The sequence below is a fragment of the Canis aureus genome, chromosome 32, assembly GCF_053574225.1.
Source record: "Canis aureus isolate CA01 chromosome 32, VMU_Caureus_v.1.0, whole genome shotgun sequence".
Lineage (NCBI taxonomy): Eukaryota > Metazoa > Chordata > Mammalia > Carnivora > Canidae > Canis > Canis aureus.
In genome coordinates, this window is record NC_135642.1 from 43,682,520 (window position 1) to 43,709,108 (window position 26,589).

The 26,589-nt window shown below is 48.8% G+C and overlaps 1 protein-coding gene and 1 long non-coding RNA gene across 4 annotated transcripts in view; one reads left to right on the plus strand and one right to left on the minus strand.

The window, feature by feature from the left end:
• Positions 1-373: 373 nt before the first annotated feature.
• On the plus strand, positions 374-1,738 carry LOC144302908 (uncharacterized). Its single transcript, XR_013369905.1, has 2 exons — positions 374-688; positions 1,002-1,738. It is a non-coding gene; the product is annotated as an uncharacterized LOC144302908 (long non-coding RNA).
• Positions 1,739-16,308: 14,570 nt separating this feature from the next.
• HMG20A (high mobility group 20A) overlaps positions 16,309-26,589 on the minus strand; it is a 77,561-nt gene continuing 67,280 nt past the window's right edge. For 2 of the 3 annotated variants that reach the window (XM_077882029.1, XM_077882028.1), the window contains exons 7-10: positions 24,052-24,127; positions 23,121-23,336; positions 22,301-22,443; positions 16,309-18,816 (exon numbers count right to left, since the gene is read on the minus strand). In XM_077882029.1, the coding sequence (XP_077738155.1) occupies positions 22,307-22,443; positions 23,121-23,336; positions 24,052-24,127 (429 nt within the window). In that variant the 3' untranslated portion in view covers positions 16,309-18,816; positions 22,301-22,306. The remainder of the gene's footprint in view (positions 18,817-22,300; positions 22,444-23,120; positions 23,337-24,051; positions 24,128-26,589) is intronic. The other variant, XM_077882030.1, reaches the window with a different exon arrangement.

Below are 26,589 nucleotides of genomic sequence, written 5' to 3' on the forward strand. Positions count from 1 at the left end.
TTGCAGCCGCAGCCTCGGCGGAGAGGACCAAGCCCAGGAGCAAGCGCCACAGCCTGGGCCTCGTTTGCTGCCCCGGGCCCGGCGCACACAGCCCAAGCCTCGGCGTCCGCGCACCGTGCCTGGCACCCCACGAGCGCCCCGGCCTCGCGCAACTGGCTTCAGGGAGGCTCCCAGGGCTGCAGGCCCGGCAGGTGCGCCGCTCCCGGGCCCGCCTGGACGCCCAGCGCCGAGCTGCCAGCCGAGCCGCCCCGCCGAGCGCCCGCGCAGAAGCCCTCCCCCGCGCCTGCCTCCTGGTGCCCTGCAGCGCCGCGCTGGCAGCTCCTGCGGATCCCAGGGACCCCCGCCCCCGGTATCATGGCCTGTTGCCCCCCCCCAGCCGAGACTCCCGTGGGAGCCCCCGAGCCCCCCGCAGTTCCCCGGGAGGCCGGCAGCACCAAGCGCAGGCCCCTGCAGGGTGTCGGGCTCTCCCAGGCAGGCGCCGGCCGCGCAACCTGGGCTGTGGAGGGGGCCCTGCGCACCCACTGCCCCGGGGCCTGCGGAACCAGGGGCGCAGCTGCTGTCCTCTCGTTCCTCCGGGCCCCACAGGCCAGCGGGTCACCTGTGCGGCGCCCCCACCCCTGCACACACCTGTCCCTGTGTCTGCTGCGGACCCCTGGCCGGACGAGGCTCCTGATCCAGTTTCTCTTTCGTAAGTCTTTCCTGATCGGCCTTTCTCCGGATCCCAGGGACCATGGGCCCCGAGTGGAGGTTTTTGTTGCAAAGCCCTGGCTTAGCGTAGAGAACACTGTACTTTGAGCCAAAAACCTAAATTTGAGTCCCGGCTCTGCTGCCTTTGAGTCGCGTGCATGTCAGGGCTGCCATAGACAGCTGCACAGGCTGTGCACTACCTTGCTGTTTGCAGTGGGGTCCAGAGACCAGCAGCATCTATATCATTTGGGAGCTGGTTTAAAATACAGAATTTGGGCCCCATCTCAGACGGGCTGAATCAAAATCTGTTTTAGCAAGATCCACAGGTGATTCAAACACGAAAGCTGGAGATTCGCTGATGTGTAAGGATGCCACGGAGCCCCACTCACACAGGCCATGGCGTGACCGGCACTCCCAGGACCGTGACCACCGGCCCTGCTCAGGCGACTCCTCTTTGGTGTCCTCTCCTGGCCTCCAAATGGTGACAAGGATGTCTGGTGCCCGAGTGGGCCTGGCTCAGGCTGGCACGGCCGCGTCTCCTGGCACGTGAGGCGCACTGACGGCTTTTAGGAGAAACAGGATCCTCATGTTTGGGAGCTAAAAAGGATTTCGGGGAATTCTCTGTTCTCGCAGATGTCCAATTTTCACCCTATTTTCTAGACGATGACGCGGATGAAGGAGAGGTGGAATAGTGGAATGGAGGGTAGATGAGGGTGCCGGGACTGGAGCCGGGGCCTGTGCGCCCGCTGCCCCCAGCTACACCCCGCCTCCCAGCATCGATGCCCAGGCCACTACCCTGTCTTCAGCACCTCCTGGAGATACACTAGAGGGAACTTAGATAAAATCTGCATCTTCTGGGGATCCCTGGGTGGCTCAGTGGTTTGACGCCTGCCTTTGGCCCAGGGCGTGACCCTGGAGTCCCAGGATCGAGTCCCACGTCGGGCTCCCGGTGCATGGAGCCTGCTTCTCCCTCTGCCTGTGTCTCTGCCTCTCTCTCTCTCTCTCTCTCTATGTCTATCATAAATAAATAAATAAATCTTTTTTTTTTAAATCTGCATCTTCCTTCAAATTGAACACCTAAGTAGATACACGGCTCTTTCACAGGCTTGGACACAGGTTGTCAGGTAGATGAGACCATCGGGAAGGAGCATGTCGACCCCGACACCTACCTTCTAACCGCCGACAGTGTTGCCAGGCCCTGCCCTGGGCCCCGGAGGCAAGATGAGGACACACTGACCCGTCCTCACCTCCCTCCCAGGCTGGAGCGGACACATGACCTGCACTCCAGAAAAGCTAACCGTGAGGACAAGGCCCTGGGTGTGAGGTCCACTAACTGTATTCCTGGAGGGGTTAAGAGCAGAGTGAGAAGTCACCGGGTGAAGTAGACGTGGAAGCTTCTAGAAGACGCTCTATTGGAAAGGCCTGAGGGCAGGTAGGATTTGATAGAGAATAGAGAGCAGTGAGGACAAAATTGGAAAGTGCAAGGTATGTTTAAGAGAAGGGGAATGGCTTGATTCATCCAGAACCGGGGTATAACCCACTGGGGCTGCTGGAACAAAGTTCCACAGTCGAGGGAGCTTCTAAGCAGCAGAAATGTGTTTCTCACGGTTCTGGTGATGGGAAAATTGAAGATCAAGCCACTGGCAGATTCTGTGTCTGATGAAAGCCAGCTTCCTAATTCAGAAACGGGCTTTTCCCACTGTGTCCACACAGGGCAGAAGGGCTGAGAGATCTTCTCTGAAGTCCCTTATAAAGATACTAATCCTGGGTTTTAGAACAACAATAACAAAAAAAAAGGCATTAATTCCGTTCATGGGGGCTCCGCTCTCATGACCTGATTACCTCCCAAAGGCCCCATCTTCTAATATCATCACAGTGGGGGGTTAGGATTTCTGCATATGAATTTTTTTGGGGGGGGGCGGGGATATAAACATTCAGACTATAGCAAGAGGTCAGCGGTCTTCTTCTGTAGAAGTCCAGGGAAGAACTATTTTAGGCTTCGCAGGTCATATGTTCCCTGTTCCAAGTCCCCGACGGTGCCTTCGTAGCTGGAGAGCAGCCATAGATGATAAGTACACCAAGGCACATGGCTTGTGTCCCGCTACAACTTTGAACGTTGCATTTCATATAATTTCCATGGGTCACAAAATATCATCCTTCTCTTGATTTTTTCGCAACCATTTAAGGATATGAAGAACCATCCTTTGCTTGAAGGCTGTACGAAAGCACATGGCGGGGCAGATTTGGCTGGTGGACCATAGTTGGCCCATCTCTGGTCTCGGGGTGGGATGAGAGGCAGGCCGGGGCCAGGTCGTGGTGGGCATCGGATGCCGGGTTGAGGAATCGCTTTCCAAACCCTAGTCAGATGCAGGAAACCATGATATTTAGACTTCCCAGGTTGGAGCCCTCTTCCGAGGCACTTTCTTCCTAGATAAGTTGCTCCCAAGATCCCAGGAAGGGGACCCATGATGTTGTGCCTTTTACGGAAAGGAGCAGGACTGAGGGAGGAAAGTTTTGGCAGATGAGACCGAGGACCTCTGTTAGCCTTTGAAAGCCCTGGTCGCTAAGCAGCGACTAAGTGCTTAACTGAAAGCACATAGGTTGTTCGATATTTGCATCCAGAGCCAGGAGCTGGAGCTGGAGGTAATAGTTTAGACCCTGGGAAATGACACGCCCAGTCGGGAATGGGACGGAGAGAGGGAAGGGAAGGGAGCCAAGGACGGCGCCCCAGGGCACTCGGTTCCTGGGGGTCCGCTGGGGACTCTGGGGACGCTGGGGACTGCAGGGCCTGGAGAGGCCCGGGAACGGCAGACTTCCCCGCCAGAAGCCACGGGGAGGAGGGACTAAGCGGTGCTAAAAGCCAGGGAGGGCGAGCCCAGAGCGTGGCTGGGGTCTGGTCACAGGCAGGGCTCTGGGGACCCTGGTAAGAGCTGTTCAGTGTACAGCTGGGCGTGAAGACCAGGGAGCAGAGGGGACGCAAACCAGCCTTAGGAGACGTTCTAACCTTTGCAAAAGGGACGAAATGGAGCATGAGTCACAGGAAGGGTGAGGATTGAGGGTTGTACACCCGCCTCTGTGCCCCGGATGATGCCAGGCACTGAGGATGCGGAGCAGCACGGGGCGAGGCCTGCATAACCACACTCCAGTGTGACCCACGTCCAGATGGACGCAAACAACGAGCGGTGTTGGCGAAAGGGACGTTGGGGCCAGGGATTCTGTGTTCGGGGATCCGGAGAAGCATCCCAGGGGAGGTGTTCTCGGGCCTGGTGCTTGCACACGAGGAAGTGTAAAGAGAAGAGGCCTGCCAAGTGGTGGGAAAGGGGATTTCAAAAAGGCACAGTCAGGAAGGGACGGGGGTCTGGGGGGCAGCCAGTGACCCCATGTGGCCTGATGGGTGGTGGGAGCAACAGGACACGGGCAGGGGCAGGGGACGCTTTGGGGACATGGGCCGGCCGTGATGGAAGGTCCCTTGCATCCTGCTGAGGAGACTGAAGTTGGTAGGAGGAGGAGTGAAGGGGCAGCAGTGGTCCCCCTTCCGTGTGCCAGGACCGAGCTAGCCGCCCTTTTGAAAAAACACAGGCTTTGCGGCATAGACCTGGGTTCAGATCCTGATTTTGAGCAAGGCCTAAGAGCTACGTGGCCCCGAGCCCGCCAAGCTAGCCAATCTCCGTTTCAACTGGAAAATGGGGAGGAAGGTGCTCATCGTACGGAGCCATCCGAAAGCTGCGGTAGGGCATCAAAGCAAAGGCAGCTGCCGGCAGGATGGTTTAGGCAGAATGATAGTCGCAAGCCCAGACTTGCTTTCTAGAAGCAGCGGCAGGCAGGACAGACCGGCCCAGGGTGAGGCCCAGGGTGAGGCCCAGGGGAGGCTGGAGCTGCGGCCCTGGGAGCTGCTGCAGAGGCGACCGTGGGGAGGGCTGCTCCAGGCCAGCTGAGCGCTGAGGGTTGCATGGGGCTGAGGTGGCCGGTGGGGCAGGATGTGGGGGCAGAGTGGGGGGGGGGGAAGCGGGCCAGGAGACAGGAGCCATGGGGAGGGCTAGGCCTGGGACGAGGGGGATGAGCCAAGGTCCACAGGGGGGCGGGGAGCAGGGCTGCTCTGGGGGGTCCCTAAGCTCCCGGGTTTCAGGTCGGGTGGGGACAGCCTGAGCCCGAGGACTTAAAGCCCGTGGGGTGCAGCCTGGGCCTCCAGCCCTGGAAGGGGCGGCTGCAAACCCCCTTGCACAGCGAGGAAAGCGTGGGCCTGCGGACGAGCAGGGCTGGGTGGGCCACCAGGGCCACCAGGGCCAGCCAGTGGCCACGGGGGGTGGGGGTGGGGGGGGTGGGCGTCTTCCTGGAAGGTGAGGGCTGCTGCTGCTATTTTTAGACCCGCTGGAGCAGCACTCTGGGCCCAGGAGGCCCCGGGAATGCAGCCCGGAATTCAGACGCTCTTTATCGTATTTCCTTTTATCAGTCAAATGATTTTCCTATTTCCCACATAGATAAAGATCTCCGCTTAGAGCTCCAGCCCGTCGACCTTGTCAGGACCGCTGTGCGGCTTGGAAATTGGTCCCAGAGAGGGAAGGGCTCGCAGTGAGGGGTTCTGTTCCGTGGGTTGGGTTTTTCTTCTCCCGGCAGGGAGGAGATTGGCCTGCGGTGAATGAATGAATGAATGAATGAATGAATGAATGAATAAAATTTAAAATCTCCCCCCACCAAAAAAAAAACCCAAGAGCTGATTGCTTTGTGCCTTTTTGCAAAACTACAAGGTCGTCCAAGCAGTTTTTTGATTCTCCAGAGCCCCCACATTCCCACCTGAATACGCCCAGCATCTCCCTCTCTCTCCCTCTGTCCCTCCCTCCGTCCCTCCGTCCCTCGTCCCTCTGTCCCTGGCTCCCCCGCAGCAGCAAGCACAGCCCTGGAGCCAGCCTGGAGCCCACAGCCACTGCCGTGTCGCCGTGTGCCGTGTCGCCGTCCGGGCAGGCGCCCGCCCCGAGGCCCCAGGTGCCGGATGCTGAGCGGGAGCAGGTGCAGCTTCCCTGGGCCGGCAGCCGAGGGAGCCTGCGGGGCCTGGGCGGGGGCAGCCGCCTCCCTAGGCCGGGTGTGTCCCTGTCCCGGGCCGCCCTCACCGCCTGCCCCTGCCCGGCCTGAGACCAGCTTCCCGGGCTGCCCCCTCTGGGTCCCCGGGGGCCCGAGGACGCCCTGGGAGCCCGGGGTTTCAGTATGAAGCCTTCAGGCTCGTTGACACCCCCAAACCTCGGGGAGCCCCGAGCCCGAGGGAGCCGGGCCGCACTCCCGGCGCGGTGCTCCCGACCCGACGGCAGAGGGCAGCGGCTCTCGGGCCGCACATCGCACACCAGGAGCCGGGCCAGACCCGCCTTGCACGCACGCCCGGAGCTCCCGCCTCCTTGGCTCCTTGCTCCCGGGCCGGCTGCTGGACAGGGCGGCACGGAGTGGGGGGGGGGCAGCCTGAGCGCAGTGCTCCCGGGATCACCTTGGTCTGAAGCCCTTGGCCTTGCCTCCCACGCCGAGGGCAAGAGAACAGGAGAGCCGGGCCTCCCACACCTTCCCCAGGGGACGGAAGCTAAAGACGCTGGGCGGCCGCGGGCTTCCCCGAGACACTGCCCGCCGGTGGGAAGCTCATCTGACCCTAAGGAGGCAGCTCCCCAGCCTGCAGGCGTGACCCTGCAAGCAGCGGAGCTGGAGAGGAGAGGCGGGAGAGGACAGGGTGGCCAGGGAGAGGCTGGCAGGAGGAGGCCAGAGCCAGAGGCAGGAGGGCCCTGGCTGCTGTTCCCAGATGCTCCCTCGGGGCCGCGAGCCGCGAGCCTCTACAGGCCCGATCCCCGATCCCCGCAGCAGCCGCAACAGCCACACCCCGGACGTCCTGGCCAAGCACACGTCAGTGTGGGTCAGTGCGGGAGGGCGGCGTGCGGGAAGGCGCTGCGCTCCCCTATGCACAGAGCGTCACCACCACCTGGAATCAGTGCTTCTGTCCAAGAACACCACAGCCTGGCTTGTCTGCGCTGCTGCAGGTTTAAGAAAGGGACTTGGAGGGGGGGTGTCTGGGGGTTCCCCTTGCTCCTACCCAGAAAGGCAGGCCTCAGGGGCAGCCAAAGCGCCTGGCCTCGGAGCCCGCTGCGCCCTTCCTGCCCCGCTGCCCGGGCCCCTGGGCCTGCAGAGGAAGCCGCAGCCACAGCTGCAGCCGCGGTGGGGCAGGAGGCAGGACCCGGGCAGGGCGGAGCGGCGAGTGGTGTCCTGTCCACCAGGCATCCTGGCGCCTGCAGAGTGGGAGCTCACAAGACTCAGCAGCAAGTCCTTAGACAGAGACTTGGGGGCTGAGATGACACTTCTGGTGTCACAGTGGTGATGTGCTCCTGGCCAGGCAGTTACCCTCATCTGAGACAGCCGCGGGGACAGATGGGAGCCACGTCTCTTCTCAGAATGCTATACATTCCTCGGAGGTTTTTGGGAAAGTCCATGGAGCTCCTTAGGGTGTTTTTTTTTTTTTTTCCCCCTTACTGCTATTTTTATTTGACTGCCTTTAGAAGCCAGTGGGGCTGCGGCCTGGAGTCCTCGCCTTGCTTCTTACGTGCCAAATCCTTGCTTAATTATGAAAACCAAACCAAACACCTTTCTCCCTTACCCGGAAGAGTGCATTTTTGCCTGCACCAGATCATCGGAAAACGTGAGCGACCCCTCCGCCTCCTGAACTGAACTGGGGCCTCATTTTGCAGAGCAAGCAGGCCCACTGCATCTCCAGCTTAGATGCTGAAGGGTTCCCCTCTCACAATAGCACTTGTCTCTCATTAAATGCCGAGCGTTTGTTACGGCATTACCTGCAGACAGGTCTCCACTGCCCTAATAGGCATGATCTTTAGGAAAGATCCTTTGGCTTCTGTATAAGACCAAAGACGTGATTAATATTGGCCCCATTTAGCTGTGGGTCTAAATGAGGCTACAGTGAACTCTTCTTTGCATGATCACAATTTATAATTTCCTAAAATTTATGGCCCTTTCTCCTGTGTTGTTAACATGTCTGGTTGTTGCAATTCACTCGGTCTGTCCTGTTTTTTTGTTTGTTTGTTTGTTTAAATCTGGTTCTAAGAAACAATCAGTAAATATCCCAATCATATTTGCTATAAAATCAGCAGTGATAAATAGACAATAATATTTCACTGGAAGGCACAAGGATGTTTATTTAGCATCTTTATAGATGCAAAGCTCCCCCTGCAGAAATCCTACGAGAGAAACCTGTGCTCTGAACACCTTTAGACATGCTGCCTCCTTTAAGAAGACGGGAAAGTTGCTCCCGGGCCCAGATGCTGTTCTGGTGTCAAGGACGGAACAAAAGAATAGTCAAAGCAGAGAGTAGGGCCAAGAATCCAGGAGTGAAATCTTTAACCAGGATGGAAAGGTTGGCGGGTCTGACCTTGTGCCCGCAGAGCAGTGCCAGGATCTGAGAGGGAGGGGCTGACACTAGGGGCTCCTTAGGGATCTTTAGTAAGTGTCACCCCAAGTCCAGACTTTTCTTTAAGCTTTAGAATTGTTGCTGCAGATGGTTTTTTTTTTTAAAGATTTATTTATTTATTTATTTATTTATTTATTTATTTATTTATTTATTTTTGATAGACACAGAGAGAGAGAGAGAGAGGCAGAGACACAGGCAGAGGGAGAAGCAGGCTCCATGCAGGGAGCCCGATGTGGGACTCGATCCCGGGACTCCAGGATCACACCCTGGGCCAAAGGCAGGCGCTAAACCTCTGAGCCACCCAGGGATCCCCTACAGATGCTGATTTCACACCTACGCTCCCGTATCTCAGCTGCTCGTGCCTACCACGACCTCTGATGGTGGGCACCTGCCTGCCTGTCTGCTCCCCCAGACTTCCCATCCCAACAGTGGCACCTCTAGAGCCTTCTGAAGCCCGGGATCTGAGAGGTGTGAGCTGCCCCGTCCTTGCCCTTCCCCTCTGGCTGTCACTCACCTTGTTCATTCTCCAGCCCCCCCAGCTGTACTGCACCCCCCCCCAGTCCTCTGTTGGGCCCCAGTGGGAGCTCCAGCACCAGCATCGCATCCCTCCCTGTTTCCACGCTTGCTCCCTGCAGCCCACCCAGAGAGCCGCCCCGGGAAACCACATCGGATTCTATCGCTTCCCTCTTCGATACCTTTGGCGGTGCCTCCCGAGTGCTCGGGGTGCTCGGGGTGCCCAGGACACCTGCAGGGGTCCCCTGTCTGCCCGTGGCCACGCCCTGTGCTTTCTCTGGTCCCCCCGACTTTCCGTGAGCTCCTCCAGCGCTGGCTTCACGCTCTTTCCCTGACTCCTTCCCTAAGTCCTACTACTGTTCTAGGCTCACCTTAAGGGCCACTTCCTTGGAGAGGCCTTCCCTGACCCCATGATCTAAAATATGTCCCCACTCCTTGTCACCGGCTCTCCAGAGCCTCCTCTCTCTCCTGCACTGGAGCCCAGCGGTGAGCCTATTGACCTAGGCCTGCTCAATCCTGCTTCCCCCTCGAGACAGCACGCTCCGTGCGCCTCCCACCCAGGGCCATCAACACCACTGGGGCCAGTGACCGAGACCGTCTGGCCACCTGGACAGCTGCATGAGGGCGTTAAAGGGCAAGCCTTCCTGAAGCTGTCGGGCCAGACCACATGAGCCCACACTCGTCCTCGAGGAGGCCCTCGCTGAGGTTGGGAGGAACCGAGTCAAATTCCCAAGTGTCTCCCCAATCCGCTCCTTCACCACCCCCACCGCAGGTGCTTCTGCTTCCCGTCCCCACTGTTTTACCAGCCCCGTCACCGGTGTCTCTCCGCTGCTTTGGATTCAGGAGTCCGGCAAGGACTGTGAACTGTGAACATGAACAGCGGGGAAAAGTTGCTTCCTGATTTTCATAAACCTCTGAAAGTTTGCACCTTTCTTTCATTATTTTACTTTCTTTTAATTTTTGAAAAGGTTTTATTTATTTATTCATGAGAGAGGCAGAGACACAGGCAGAGGGAGAAGCAGGCTCCATGCAGGGAGCCCGATGCGGGACTCGATCCCGGGACCCTGGGGTCATGACTTGAGCCGAAGTCACACTCTCAACCACTGAGCCACCAGGGGGTCCCAACTTTTTGGATTTTATATGTTGGCAATGGACCCAGTAGTACTGGCAGGCCCTGTGATTTTGCTGTGGGCAGAGTCCCAGATATTTTACCCCCACGTGTTGTCATTTATGCCATTTATGATCATTACTACTTTAAAATTGTGGTAGTTATTAAAGCTGCTGCTAGATTATGCTACTTAATCCTGTAAGAAACACAAATATTCCTGTGTGACTCATTTTTAATATTCTGGTAGCTATATTTCAATATAATTGGTTTTCCTTTGTAATCCCTTTTTTCTTACTTTTTTAAAATTTAAATTCAATTTACCGACAGATAATACCCAGTGTTCATCTCATCAAGTGCCCCCCTCAGTGCCCGTCACCCAGTCACCGCATGCCCCCTCCTTTGTAATCCTATGTATTTTATTTTCTGTGCTTAAAAACATTATTCTGAGAAGCGTCCACAGGCTTTACAAGATTGCAAAAAAGGGTTCATAACAGAAAAAATGTTAAGAACTTCTGGTCTATTATTTGTTCATCTCACATCACTGCCTTGCAAAAACAGCCTTGATGCCTTGCCCTGGGCAAGTAAAAGCTAAATCCCATAGAATGTCATTCAAGGCCCATTTATAGTCTACACTCAAAAAATCTTGCTGTCTTTATTATTATTATTATTTTCAAAGATTTTATTTATTCATGAAAGACAGAGACAGAGAGGCAGAGACGCAGGCAGAGGGAGAAGCAGGCTCCATGCAGGGAGCCTGATGTGGGACTCGATCCCGAGACCAAGGATCACACCCTGAGCCAAGGGCAGGTGCTCAACCGCTGAGCTACCCAGCCGTCCCTATCTTTATTATTTTTTTATCAATACCCTGGATTCCTGTGTTCCAGGAACTACTTGAGTACAGCAAAAATGTACTCATGTCTCTAGCTCTATTTTTAGCTTCTCTTAAAGAACTACAGTTGACCGTTGAACAATGTCAGGGATGAGGGATACCCACCCAGTGCAGTTGGAAATTCACACACTGTGACTTCCCAAAAACTTCACTAATAGCCTATTGACTTGAAGCCTTATAACCAATAACATAGTCAATGAACACATTTTTTCTTTTAAAGATTTTATTTATTTATCCATGAGACACACACACACACACAGACACACAGAGGCAGAGACACAGGCAGAGGGAGAAGCAGGCTCCATGCACCGGGAGCCCGACGTGGGATTCGATCCCGGGTCTCCAGGATCGCGCCCTGGGCCAAAGGCAGGCACCAAACCGCTGCGCCACCCAGGGATCCCCTCATTTGTATTTTCCAGAACAGTTTGCTTACAGCCATTTGATAATTTATCAGGTCTTACTGTAGTTACCTTCCAGTTTTTTTCTTTGTTAAATTGTGAACTTCTCTTGAGGAGACGGACGTCCTCAGCTTTATACTCAAAACACACAGTATGTTTTTGGAAAATGTTTGAATGAATGACAATATCTAAAATATTTATTCTCCTAAGGGGTGACTGAAATCCACACTGACCACACTAGTTTGTCCTTAAAAGCAAGATCTTTTTCTGATAAAAAGATCCACTTAAAAAAAAAGTCTACTTAAACACAGCAGCCCCAAGAGTATGCGGTTGGTTCAGTTGGCAGATCGTGCGACTCTTGATCTCGGGGTTGTGAGTTTGAGTCCCATGTTGGGTGTAGAGATTACTTAAAAAGAAAATCTTTTTTATTTTTTTTAAACCCAATTAAAAAAAAAAAGAAAAAAAGCAGCCCCAAGGAAAAATAGATCATCTTACCATCCCAGAGCCTGGCCCCAGCTCCCTCTAGTTGATTTCTACCCTTGAAGATAGCACAAGCACCCCTGGCAGGAGCCCATTTGCTGATTCCATGAACCTTTTGGCTGAATCACCGAGGTCTTCTCACGTTACCCTTCTTTGAATCACGCCAAATATACCCGCCAGTCTCCTTCATGCAGACACTTTCCATTACTTGCCCCAGGATTTTCTAGCCATTAGGTTACAGTATGATTTTTATATCCTTGAACATTTAGCTACTTTATGCCAACCTTCAACAAATGCAAATGCAAGGTTTGGAGAATTCCTTTCCTAAGGAGACTGAAGAATTAAAAAAGAGAGCCCATTCCTTAATTTCACAGTCCAACAAACAGCTTGAGTGGCTGGCCCTTGGTGCGTGCGCGCGTGCTGAGGCCGGAAGGCCTGTTCGCGAGCACTGACCTGAAGTTACTCTCCCAGAACCAGACTTACGAGCTGAAAGGGAACAGTCAGGGGCTAGCGGAGGGATCCCAGGGTCTTGTAGCTCATCTGCTGGCTGACTCTCAGATTTAGCAAAGCCCCACACAGAACTTTTTCTTTTTCCATCCTTAAGTCTATTCCATCTTCAGTAGTAGCATAACCCAGTTGCTAAAGCCAGAAAGATCTAGGGAGTTACTCTTAAAAAAAAAAAAAAAATTTTATTTACTCGAGAGAAAGAGAACGTGAGCGGGGTGGCGGGTGGGGAGGGGGATAGGGAGAGAATCCCAAGCAGACTGCGTGCCCAGCACAGAGCCTGACTCGGGGCTCAGTCCCACAACCCCGGGATCACGACCTGAGTGAGAGCGGGAGCTGGGTGCTCAACCTGCTGGGCACCCGGGGCCCCTCCTACGGAGTTACTCTCAGTTCCTTCCTTACATTCCCCACGTCCTCCTTACACCTTCTGTCCTTTATACTTTGGAAATATATTGTGATTTGCTCTTTTCTCTCCCCTCTGCCACCACTCTAGGGCAAACTACGGTCTCTTCTGTCTTGGACTCTTGCGCCAATATTCTTTTTTTTTTTTTGTTTCTTAGGATTTATTTATTTTGAGCGAGAGAGCGAGCACGTGGAGCAGGGAGGGCCAGAGCGTCTCCAACAGACTCCGTGCTCGGCGCAGGGCCCGACGTGGGGCTCACGACCTCGAGGTCCCGGCCTGCGCCCACCGGGCGCCCCCACGCCAACCTCCCCTGGGCCTTTGGGATTCCGCTCCTGCCTCCCCAGGTCTGTGAACAGCAGCCAGAATGGGGCGTGAGCAAACCGAATCCGCTCTCGCTGCTTGCTTGTGTAGGGCCCTCGGCACGCTGCGCTTCGAGTACAACTGAGTCTCTACCACAGCTTACAAGGCGCTGCGCGATCCGGTTCGTGCCTACCTGGCAACTTCGCAGCCCCTCGGCCTCTCTGGTCTCTGTCCAGCCTGATGGGTGGGGTTTCTTTTTCTTCTTTCCTTTGCTCTTGAAATCCCAGAGCTCATCCTGCCTCAGGATTTTGGCCTTGCTAGTCTCGAAGTCCTCACAGGCCTGGCCTCTTGGAGTCAGCCTGGTCCGTCTTTAAACGGTTACTTGTTCAGAGAAGCCTTTCCTCTACCTTAGTTGCCTCGTAGCATCTCATCCGGCCTGGGCAACTAGCCGGAGGGAGTTTGTTAGGATGTTTATGGTCTCTTTTCCCCTAGCAGGATACGAACTCCATTGGGACAGGGATCCAGGATATCTCCTGACACAAGAAAGTCAGCCAGCAAATATTGTTGGATGATTAGGTCCGGTTCTGGTTCTCAGGCCACCACACTATGCCGCTGCTCTGAACTCACGCTGGTCCCATCAAGTATCTCTAAGACGGTCCGGCTACAGAGGACTGCTGAAGCAGAATCATCCCGGTATAGATTTTTTTCTTTGTCTCTTCCCAGGTGCAAACTGCTTATCATCCTCGAGTCTTAATTTGCCTACCTGTAAAGTGGGTACAGTAGTCCTACTCTCTAAGGTTGTGGGAAGAATTAAATGACATAATTTGCATAAAAAAAGCAGGGTGCTTGGCCTATAGTATGCTGAGTGTTCTCATTTCTCGAGTCTTTCACGAATTACACTAGTGAACATCTAGGTGTCTATTCTGTGATAGGTACGTGTCACGTGGATTAGCTAATGTGATCCATATACAACTCTACACAACAGAAACTATAGACATCCCTGTGTAACAGATAAGACAGTTGACTGGTTTAAGCAACTTGCCTACAGTCTTGTAGTAGAAAACTGCGGACTCTGGCAAACTTGACTTCCACAGCTCCAAACTAACTCAGAGGTAGTGAAACATCGCTGGTAAGAAACATATTTTACATTCTAACCCAGCACATGTGTATGAACTAAAGTGGGGAAAAAAAGTTCCACAAAACAATACCCTTACAATATATATATATTTAAAAAGATCTTATTTATTCATGAGAGACCCAGAGAGAGGCAGAGACACAGGCAGAGGGAGAAGCAGGCTCCCTGCTGGGAGCCCGATGCGGGACTCGATCCCAGGACCCCAGGACCACGCTGTGGGCTGAAGGTAGAGGCTCAACCACTGAGCCACCCAGGCGTCCCTATAGGTAGTGTATCCTGACAGTTTCTCTTCATTTTAATTAACTAATTAAATGCAGGGCTTGAACTCATGACCCTGAGATCAAGACCTGAGCTGATATCAAGAGTCAGATGCTCAACCTACTGAGCCACTCAGGTGCCCCTCTCTTCATTTATTAAAAAAAAAAAAGTTTTTGATTTGATTTAATGGCTTATTAGGAAGTCAAAAGCACACTTTGAAAACCATTTGTCTAAGTTACAATTAACCCAACCACTCTTATTTTCCACTATCTCAACCTCTACTAGAACAACCGTGATGGTTATCAGCTAGACTTTTATATTTGTCAGATAAGGGTTTTGTTAGTTAAGGTGCGGATCTCTCAGGGCTCAGATCTACCCACTGCCAACCCTCCTGCAATTGTGGAAAAGTCACCTGTCAGGTGAGATCCAAGCAATTCTTTTACTCTCCAGGAATTATTTACTTGTATCAAAGCTTACTACAAGGTGCCCTGTGTTAGAACTTTTTACGTGGTTCCCTCCCGTAGACACACGTTCCCTACACTGAAATGGTTTCTGGACAAAGGGATGAACGCACATTGACGTTGTATCTGCTCTCAGTCCAGAGCTGGCACACGAGCTAGTGCTTACAGACACTCTGAGTGCACGGTCTGTATCAAAAGGCAAATAAATGGAACAAAGAAAAAGCCCTTGACTTGGAACCCTCAGTTGCAAGGCAGGAAATTCTTTTGGAGGGCAGGAAGTAGCTGCGAGCTTTTCCGCCGAGCGATGCTTCGATTCCCTGACCCTCAGGGAAAGTTTATCCCGGTGTTGTTTTAATCCAGCAGATGCTGAGCAGTTAGAGGAAGGGAGCGAACAACTGGGGGAAATATTACCAACTGTTTGTGTTGACTTTTACCAAACCGGACCGGCCACCAGCTGTTGGGGGGCTCAGGAGAAGCTGTGGTGGGAACAGGAAAGGTGAGCTCAGACTGGAGCTAGTTTTCGGCTTTCTCGTTGTTTGGAGGGGGAAAGTCCCAAGGAAGCATATGCCAACTGCCAGATGGCCAAGAGGCGCAGGCGCCCGGATACAGCAGGGCTGGCTGGGGCGCGCCCACGGGGTAATAAGTGACCGTCGGTTGCTTACTCCGAACTCATTTTCTCCTTCTTTAGTGACTGTGACTCGTGGACCACTGGGGGAAGGAACGTCCAAGGAGAGGGGACATTTCTTGGCCTCCTTTAGAGCGAGCTGCTGTCACGCGAGCGAGTTCTGGAGACGGGTGATTTCCGGGAAGGCTCTTTAAAGGGTGCGGCCTCAGCGGGGTCTGCCCGTCTGGTCCTCGCCCTCTCCTCATGTTGCCAGGAATTCCAAATGGTGGCTGGCGGTCAAGTGGCTATTTTGGACCGAGAGGTGACCCGAGAGAGGAACCGTGTCGCGGTGCACACAGGAGCCACTACGCTGGGCGTGGACCGCCGGCCCTCGGGACACTCTCCCCTGACGGAGACACAGTTCTCGGTTAAGTTTTTGCTGATCTGGGTTTCTGTTAAGTGAATCGTCAAGCCCCTCCTAATGGAGTTGGCTCGGTAATTCTCGGCACTCACGTAACAAAACCTCGGTGTCCTCCAAGGGACGGTCAATTCTGTTCCCTCATTCTACCTTCCAGCAACGGTGCAAGGGAGCTGTGAGGCCTGGGTGCTGCCAGGGGGAGACCGCAGTGGAACACGGCAGGGCCTGCCCGGTGCAAAGCCCGGAGAGCAGCGGGCTTTGAAAGCCAGCTTACCTCACCCCTAGGATTTTATTTTATTTTATTTATTTTATTTAATTTTAATTTTATTTACCCCTAGGATTTTAAAACCATGGTGGAAATAGGTCACTGATTTCCTTTAAAAATGATTTTGATTGGTTAAATAGTGGTTATTTATAAAAGCAAGCATCTCCTAAAAAGAAAAAAAATAAAAATAAAAGCAAGCATCTAAGGACATCTAATTTCCTCTGTCAAAAGGAAGAACATCAGACTTCTTTCAAGTTGCTTCCAGAATACTACTGCTACATTAAAATGAATTACAACTCACTGTATTGTTATAACATACATTAAAAGAGTTGAACTCTCAAACAGGCTGAGACACATTTTGAATAAGCAATTAGTAAAATGAATGTGTTACTGTTTTAAAAGCATTACAGTCTTGATGATTAATGTAGAGTTGACAAAGTCTTTAAGATGAAAAGGCAGAGGTAGGACTTTTTTTTATTACAATGCAGGGAAAATTGAATGAGGTGGATTCAACATAGAAAAGTTTTAATGAGGCAAGTGTCAAGCAAGCATATCAACTTCTTCAAAAACAAAGAAAATCTAAAAGTTTAATTACAAAAAACACTTGTACAGAAAACTTGGCATTTCAACAGTTCCAAACACATACACACAAATTGTTTTCTTAAAATTTAATGTCAGAAATAAAACACTTTGTCTTACTTTCCTCAGCTGCTGCTTGTGTTTTAATGAAAGAAAAAAAAAAAAAAAGAAATCTGTAACACTGAATAGGCAACAATTTATTTCTTGAGACGAATCTGTTAAGTGTGCAGGAATATCTACAAGTTTACTGGGAAACATGAATTAGGTACAGTGTTAGCCTGTAACCTCACTTACCACCTCCTGGTTGAGCAACACAGACCTGCTTTACAGAATGTGACAGTTTTGTGGCAGCTAAATCCCAGCCACCAGAGTCAGGTGTGCAGCTACTGGGAGAGGTAGTATCTCAAAAGTAGGCTGTGTTATTTTGTGAAAATGGTTTTAGATTGTAGCCTCTTGCTAGATCTTGGGCTTTCCTGAATACGCAAATGTTTCACGTCAGTGTCAGATGGACCAGCTAGAGTCTGGAGAATGACAACCTCTGGACCAAGTTACAGCCTTTCTTGGTCAACAGCACTGCTAACAAAGGTGCACAAAACCGACACAAAGGATATCAGGAGGAAAGAAGAAGGAGACAAAGTGTCTGGCAGACAGTGGATACAAACTTCCAGAACTGGCTTGGCTGTCCTTCTGCCACACACAGGGTGTTCTAGCTTGGACTGAGCAGGCAAGGAGTCTGAGCGAAGTGACAGGAACAGCAGGTGAGGGCAGGAAAACAGGAAAATACAGAACAAAGCAGGCCAGGCTTATGGCGACAGATAATGATGGGCTCCTATTCTAAGAAGTTGCCAGGCAGTGGTGTGTGGGCTTCAGTGCATGGAAACTTGACATGTGCTCACATAACATTTTTTAAAAGGGTTGTTTGTTGTTATTTTATTTCCTTTGGGCTAATAAAGAAATCAGGTAAGGAGATGCTGGGAAGACAGGACGGTGCAGCAACACGACGGGGGTTTCTGGCTTGTACCCTGGCTCATGAGCAGATTGTGAGGGGACACACTTCCACCTGCCTCCGTGGCGTGGTGCCTAGACAATGGGCTCAGCAGGCCCCACTTTGGTTCCAAAGATCTCAGCTGCAACTGTCAGCCTTGTGCTCTAGAGCATCAAAACAAAAGAAAACAAAACCCTGAGGTGAGAATCAGAAACATTTCTTCCCTTTCGGTGTTAAAAAATATCACTTCCTAAGAGGAGAAAAGGAAGGGAAGCCTGTCCTTTCGACATCGATTTTGCGGTGATGACTACAGAGGGAGGACGAAGACAAACTCCTCCATGCCCTTGTTTGTCAGCTCAAGAGACGATTTTGAACGTTTCTCCCTATCCCTATCCCTGCATCAGTATACCTCAAGCAGACAAGGATTCCCTCAGTTCCCACTCATGATAAACTTTGGGTTTTTTTTTTTTTCTCTTCAATGCCAAATGAGAAGCTACTTTTCCCATTCTTTCCTGTTTACCAATGACCTTTTCCTTAGCAAAAATGCTCCACAAGACATTGCCAACAGATGGGAACAGAAGAGCCTTGCTGGGGCTGGGACATGGTGTCTGTGCAGGAGCAATGCTTAGGAAACAGCAGGCAGTAGCAAGGGGGAAGGAAAGAGCATTCTCCTTCAGGGCAGCAATCACAAAGCCTCAGTGAGGGCCGGCACCCACTGCGCACCGTGTAGGGTAGGAAACACAGCCTTGCTCCACAGGACACTGTCAACAAGAAGCTCCTTTCTTTGGAGTCACAGCAGGACAATGATGGGAGAAGCCTGGGCCTGTCCAATGAAAGAAGCTCTCCTTCAGAGCCCTGCTGCACAACAGAGCCCAGAGGTCAGAAAATGGAGATGTCGAACTTGGTGGGGGTGAAGGAAAGAAAAAAAAAAAATCACCCCCAAAAGGTTTTAAGAAAAAAAGTGACAGCTAGGTAAGAAAACTGGAGCCATGATAAAAGGGTCCCATGTGGAGCGGAGCAATGAGAAGGCTTCCCTTCTGCTGCAGGAGATGTCAGTGTCAGGGCGGCCCGGTGGGCGGAATTTGTGGCAGACCCACTTTATCAGAAAGAAATGCGGGTGACAGGAAACTGAAGACCCGGGAGAGTAGCTGTACGCTTCCAAAGCTGCACAGGGACGGTTCCACAGGAAGTTTGTATCCATGGTCCTCTAGCTGCTCTCTCCTACGGCTTCCCAGGGTGAAGGCATTGAACTCCTAACTGACAGTCCTTTCCCAAGCACAGCAATCTGTACCCCCTCTCTTTCTCCACTCAGTTCAAATTTCCACGGATGGCTTCTCATTCCTCACAAGTAAAACCACTTACAGAACATCACGGAGCTCTAAGACCTGCAGGATTGGGAGCGAGAAAAACAATGGAGATACCAAAAAAGTAAGCACTGATCAGAAAGGGTAGGGCTATGAGTTGAAAACAAACAAAAACAAAAAAACTCTTCTACTTCCGGTAGGGTTACGGTGAGGAGCACGGTGGGTGTAAAGAAAAGAGCTCCTAAAGCTGCAAGCAGACAAGCTCGCTGAGATGTTTCAGATAACATTTCAACCAGCAACATGGCCCAGCTCCAGTTCAGCAACAATGGGGAGGTAGGGGAGGTAGGAAAATCGTCAGCTGAACACGGAAAAGCAACTATCAGGGCCAAATCTGATGATGGAAAATTAGTACTCCACTTTAGTCCAAAGAATGTATGATCAATCAAAACCACTTTTCTTCGAGTATAAATCTCAGAATCTTGGCATGTATATAGAAATGTATTGTGTGCACAGGATCAATAAATTTTCTTACATTGCTAAAAACGTAATCGCACAAGAGAGGGTTTTTAAAAATTTTCCAATTCCTCAAAGAGCCAAATATTTTTCATTTGGTTAAAGTGAAATCAAGCAACATATGGATTTTGACAGTTTATGTAACATGGTCACCTCTCAATGTGACACTGCCCCCATGGTTTCCTTCCAGCCCCACTCTTTAACTAGGTATCAGTCAGATACAGAGAAAGGTGACAGGTAGGGCAAGTCTTTCATTGCATGTCCAAAAGAAAAAATGCTTTCTAAACGGGCTGACCAAAATTTTATAACGTTATAATTATTGGATTGTAAGGTTTTCTATTTATCTCAATGCTCACCTTCCAAGGATTTTCAGTGCTTTCTCCTTACACTCGGTCCCTCCTTACAGAAATGTTTTAGAAACCCCCCTGAACCAGAATTTAGGCATATTTGTTCTAGAGTCTGTATTCATCTACGTATTTTTTGGGTAAGAAATTTCACTTCTTTGGGACCCAGTTTCTTCCCTATGTACAATGTTGGGATTTCTAAAGTTCCCTTCCAGCTCTAATATGCTCCTAAAACTGTAGAACACCGGCTTTCCTTCACTCATTGGCTCCTGACAGTGGATGAAACCTTTGCCAAGCTCACGTCAGAGTAATTAATTGCACCACGAATGTTGGGACGTCAGGCCTAGCTGTCTGTACATATTTGTATAATGAGGCCAACCTAGTATTAATCACAGTCTTTATAACTGTTTCATTTGACAGTTTTGAGGGGTGTGGGGAACTATCTACTTTTAGTTACGTCTGGATGGCTAAGATTCTAAGAATCTGTAGTAATAAAATTGTTCCAAATTCAGGTATTTATTTTTGAGCAGCAAAATGTAGGTTAAAATCAAGGATGATGGTAACATTTTAGGTTTTGGAAGACACTTCTGAAAGCTGATACTACAGTTCACATCCTGAGATAGGTAAAGCTTTGGGAGAGTTTTACTGGCAAAATGCTCAAAATAGAAAACCATTTTGGGCTCAAAACTTGCAGTAACTGCCTTATACCTACGTGAGGAGACACCATGTTATCAATTACTGTATTTTTTCACAATCTTCCACAGGTTTTCCCCGTTCTCTCTTTTCAAGCCTACAAGAGTGCTAATTGAAAACACTGTGTGAAAATGAGAAGGATGATGAGCTCCTGAAAATTCCAGGCCTAGATTTACAAGCTGTTCCCTTCATAAACAGCAGTAGTAATGCCACTTCTTCATTCTGTAGGGAGTCCAGCCATCTCTTAGAAGTATGGTCTGTTCCATCTGGCTACCCACTAGAAGGACAGTAATCCTTTCCCCATCAGAACACGGCTGAGGCTCAAGTATGGTGAATGGTCTTGCAGAGTTACCATCCGGTGGCATGGCCAAGAAGGACAGACACTACTGCTTTTGTCTCTGCTAGCAGATGTTGCCTCCTTACACAAAGAATCATGGGTTTTATTTATTCTCATACATTTTGCTTTACATGCTAGAATATGAGTATGTTTATGAGTGTGCTCGTGTACCTGCAGGACAAATAAATATTCAAACCCACGACTAGCCACTGTAAGGAGCATATCCTGTTGTCTACTTTTGTTTTTCCACCCTCACCATACGGTGCTAGGATTTCCACAGTGTGCTGGCATTGACCTAAAGACGAAGGGTTGCCAATTTGGTGGGATATGGCACATTACAGGGCACCCTAGCTCTAGGAATTTAAGTGAACACATACGAATTCTATTTAAGAAATGACACTTGATGACTATTAGTATAAAAAAATTTCTGGGATCCCCGGGTGGCGCAGCGGTATGGCGCCTGCCTTTGGCCCAGGGCGCGATCCTGGAGACCCGGGATCGAATCCCACATCGGGCTCCCGGTGCATGGAGCCTGCTTCTCCCTCTGCCTATGTCTCTGCCTCTCTCTCTTTCTCTCTCTGTGACTATCATAAATAAATAAATAAATAAAAATTAAAAAAAAATTAAAAAAAAAATTTCTATGGGCAGAGACTTTCTGGAAATGTACTTTCTTCCTATTCTATGAGGATATGACATGTACTACTAGTCATTTGTTGAATTTATTTTAGAAGGCTTATTTTCTCGCTCCTCTCTTTTTTGCTTACTGAGAGTTTATTTTTAAAATCGGTTTAAAGTCTTTTTATTTTTTATTTTATATAAGTAAACCAACGTGGGGCTGGAACTCACAACCCTAAGATCAAGAGCTGTATGTTCTTCTGACTGACCCAGCCAGGTGCCCCCACCACCCCTTTTTTAAAAGTCTTAATCTCTTTAAATAGGGCAATAGCTGTTTCACTGTAAGGATAGTCCACATTAACATTTAACATACAATAGTTGCTCTGATATTGAGTGCTGAATGAAAAGCTTCTTACTTCCGTAGGTTTAGATACATACAATGTCTCAGTGACTGCTGTTGTAAGTTATCATTAGTATTTTCCAGGGAAAAGGAAGCTTAACAATTAAGTGATATTTATTTTGTTCTAAGTGCTGTTTTGGGGGTGATTTCCCTAAACTTCTCATCCACTCTTCCATTTTTTTTTTTTTAAGATTTTATTTATTCATGGGAGACACAGAGAGAAGTAGAGACACAGGCAGAGGGAGAAGCAAGCTCCCTGCAGAGAGCCTGATATGGGACTCGATCCCAGGACCCCAGGATCATGACCTGAGCCAAAGGCAGGCTCAACCACTGAGCCACCCCACTGCTCCCTCATTCACTCTTGAAAACCCTTTGGGAAACTAACCCTGGAGAATACAGCTAATAGCTAACAATGCTGGAATGGAGGTTCAACCACAAAAAAATCATGCTCTTTCCATTAAACCATGCTGAGGCATGCATTAGAAAGAAGTCTTTTCTAACGTTATTTACTACATTTAGTAACCATGTAAAAGTAATTTTAATCAAGCCTCCAACTCATTTACTTGATGTAATGCCAGGGTTTTAGTAGCATTGAGAAAGTCTACTGTCTTCTAATTTTTGATGATGTGTTGGCACATACATATTGCATCAGTGAACACTCACCATTCCCTAACGATCAAGCCTGTTCACAACTTCTCGAACTGTAGCTATGAAATTTTCATTGTCTTGGGGATTAGCTAAAATAATACTGTGCAGTCTGTTCATATATGAGTCAATGGTGTCCACCGTAGGTGTCTCTCCACTTCCTGAAGTGAGATAAGGAGAGAAAGTAAGAAAATCCTCCCTCTTCAGTTCGACCAAAGCACACTTAAGTGACTCCAGAGTAAACCACTCTAATGTGGTCTGTTCCACAGATAAGATTTTCATTTCAGAAGAGAGACTTTTAGACATCAAAGAAATGAAATTAATCCACATATCCTGAATAAAAAGATGGGCTATATAACTGTTCTACAGTATATATGAGTAGCTGCATATAACAAAAAGTTAGAGATGCTGTGATTATCCTTAACATGAGAGAGGATATAAAAAATACCAGTGTCTGTTTTCCTCTTCCTTCCTTTTAAAACAAAATTATAAAGCTATCAAACATATATAAGAAAAATGCTCTACTCAGGATTTATTACTCAGTTTCTACCATTCTGAATATCAAATTAACTTAAGAGAAAGATAAGTAAATTATATTAAAATATAATTAGAGAAAAATTTAAATGATCAGAGAGCCTGAAAATTTGGATGATTGTAACCAATACCGAGATACTATTCGAAGACCCACAGAAACCTCTGAGGAAAGAAAACCCTTATTTTATTGATTTTCCTCTTGGTGGGGAGACTTCAGCCTCACCCCACTAATCCCGAGCGACACAAGACAGCACCTGCTCCTTTCCCCAGCACCGAATGCTCACTCATGTGAGGGTGACATTACCAGGCAAGGGCATGCTGGCAAAGCTGCTGGTCAACACCTGCCGCAAGGTCTCCAGGTGCTGTTGCAAGACGGTGTTGCGGCTCCGCTCCTGGATCACGTCCACCTCCAGCTTCTCCACGGCTGTGCGCATGCTCTCCACGTGCTTTTGCAGGGCTGCATTCCTCTCCTCAAACTCCATGTTGGATTTCCGGAGCTGGCGGAGCTCGGCCTCCCGAGCTGGGGACACCCCCCCCCGCACACGACACATGTAGCGCCGGGAGTCTCCGAGAGTCCCAAAGGCGCGTGCATGGAAGTTCTGCTTAGCTGTCTAATTAGCTACCCCACCGCATCTCCCTATTCTCATTACAGCCTTCCAGATAGCAATTTCAGCAATAAAATGCCTGGTTCCCCAGAGCTATTTTAATTCTTAAAGCTGGTCATATTCCTACTTAAGATTGCAAGGAACAGTTGCAATTCTTGGTATTTGTTTATTTTGTTTTTAAAACCGCGCGGGGAGAAGCCTGAGGGGCTTCACAGGCGGACCCTGGGAGACCGAGCGAGCACAGCTGCGGGTCTCTATCTTTACTGCAGTGGGGTCAGCTTTGCTCTTCCTTATTTTGTATTCTGGATGCCCATGTAAGCTTTCATTTGTACAAAGGGTTTCAGGCTAAGAGTCTGAAAGCAACTGAATTAGTGATGCACATTTACTCCCTTTGATCCAGAGATTAAAGTAGCTTTGACAAAACTGGCCTGGCTTGCTTTCCTTCCCTAGTTTTTGAGTAGCTACCTTTACTACAAAGTGAAATAGAAACAGTTTTCTCCTTTCAGAACAGTCCTAGGGTCAAGAATATCACTACCACCAATTTTGAGCAATGAATCCCTCTGAGAATGAAATCTCACCCCCCCACCCCCCCCAAACCTGAGAAACACAAAATGACACTTTGGCAATTACCTTTGCTGTGGTTCAGGAATTCCTCTGTAAATATAGGAATGTCAAAAACAGACCGTTCCTTTACCTCTGTTTCTTTCTGAGAATCAAGAGTAACAAAACAGTTAATTCTTTTTCCCCCTTTACTCTCTTATTGAGGTAGAGTAGACAAACAATGTTACATTAGTATCAGGTGTACAATGTAGTGATTCCATACGTCTATATATTACACTGGGCTCACCACTAGGGTAGCTATCACCCCTCACCATTCAATACCATTACAATACCACCGACTACATTCCCATGCTGTATCTTTTATCCCTATGACTTATTCATTCCATAACTGGAAGATTGTGCCTCCTACTTCCCTTTACCCATTTTGCCCATCCCCCTACCCCCATCCCCTCTGGCAATCACCAGTTTACTCTATTTATGGGTCTGTTTCTGCTTTTTTCTTTTTTAGATTCTACATATAAATGAGATTATATGGTATTTATCTGGCTTATTTTACTTAGCACAATACCTTCCAGAGCATACGTCTTGTCACATATGGCAAAACTTCATTATTTTTTATGGCTAAGTAATATGTCACTGTATATGCATGTGTGTGTGTATCTTTTCTATCCATTCATCTACTAATGAACAGTTGGGTTGTTTCCGTATTTTGGCTATTGTAAACAATGTTGCAATAAACACAGGAGTACATATATCTTTTCAAGTTAGTGTTTCCACAAACAAGTTTTTTTTGTTGTTGTTTTTTAGTCATCACTAAGCCTAATGTGGGTCTCAAACTCATGACCCTGAGATTAAGACTCTCATGCTCCATTGACTGAGCCAGCCAGGCACTCTATACAACAGTTAATTCTTAAAGGAGCAGCTGGGTGGCTTAGTCAATTGAGAATGCGGCTCCTGATTTTGGCTCAGGTCATTATCTCAGGATCCTGAGAGAGAACCCCGGCTTTGGGCTTGGTGCTCAATGTGCAGTCTGCCTGTCTCACTCTCTCTGTTGCTCCTTATGCTCCAGCTCTCTCTTTCATAGATAAAAATCCTTAAAAAAAAAAAAAAAAAACCTACATAAATTTCCGTAGTGGAGAATTTGGAAGCCATTTTTCAGCTCTGTGCTTTGAACAGTAAACAGTATATAGCTGTTAAAGTAGCTAAGTAGGAATAGAGAAAGGGAATTGCTAGGTGTTTTTTCAGTTGCTTCTGTTGGTTATGCATGTAAAATGCTGAGATTGGACTGTCCATTCTAAATTTGCAGAACAGACAGTAAGAACTTTCAGCAGAGATCTGTCAATCATGAGCAATAATAATCGCATTCTATCAGTACCAACAGTACCATCACTTCACTTACTTAGAGGGGCAGTCTATAATTGGGGATCTTTTAGATTTTCTTCAAACACAGGGAAAAACAAAACAAATCAAGAAGTCAGAAATAAGTAGGCTCTAAAAATGGGAAAAGTGAAGGATTATGTGAGACAAAAGAATTATGTGAGACAGAAAGCCTAAAATTAGTTCACCAATTTGGTAAATTTAAAAATAAAATTTAAGAAATAAGGTCTCACAAAATTATTGCAAAATATATCCCACAATGACCCTTAAAAATAAAGTCAATTTCAAGATGCTTTGGCTGCCAATGAATCTGAAGTTGAAAGCATTAGGAATATAAATCACGAGCATATTGGCACAATGTTTAAAATCTTGCATGATATAAAGATGCTAAGGACGACAGTGGGAAATGAGTACTGAGAAATTATTAGTGAAATCTGGAGATTGAAAAAATATCTAAAGGCATTCCTATAAAAATATGTTTAAAGCCAGAGATGGAATATATCTTTCCTACTCTTGCCACCACTAGTCTTTTATCTTTTAACACAAATATGATCTGGTGCCCAGGAGAAAGCTAAGTAGTTAACAGTCTATGAGGGGATTCCGACGGCCAAGCTCCTATTTTCATATTGGCGTCTGCCTTGAAAGGAGGCTGGGCTGTGTGAACAGCCTGCCAATGGCAGCTGATCAAGACAGCCATCTAAGATGTTAAGTCTGAAAAATTATGTATTTACCTGAAGAAATTTTCAGAGCACTTGATTTTTATCTTTTAAAGAAGGCAAGCAATGTTTCCCAGAGCAATTTAAAAATAAACAACAAAATTATCAGTGAAAGTCCCAATTTCAACATGCAAAGCTCTACTTTGGGCCAGTTCCTTGTGGTTTCAAAGAGAACCAAAGTATGGGCAAGAAAAGTTGGCTGCAGAAGGGATCCTAGACATATTTCAGGGTGGCTTTCTCTTGGCTCTGCAGGGCTTACATATACTTTAACCCTGTTACTGGGTTGCTATAGAAAAACAGAAAACTTATGACATACAATTTCAATATGAACAAAGTATAACAGATAGAAGTCCACAAATGACTTAGTATAGCCTTATGACCTTATCATTCTACCTTGTTCAGTCTCCTGCTTAACTGCACAAGCTCATATGAGATCAGTCACCTAGTCACAGTTCTAAATAATCTGCCACTTTTAGATGGGTAGGGATGGATGCTTGGCTCCCGTTACCATGGT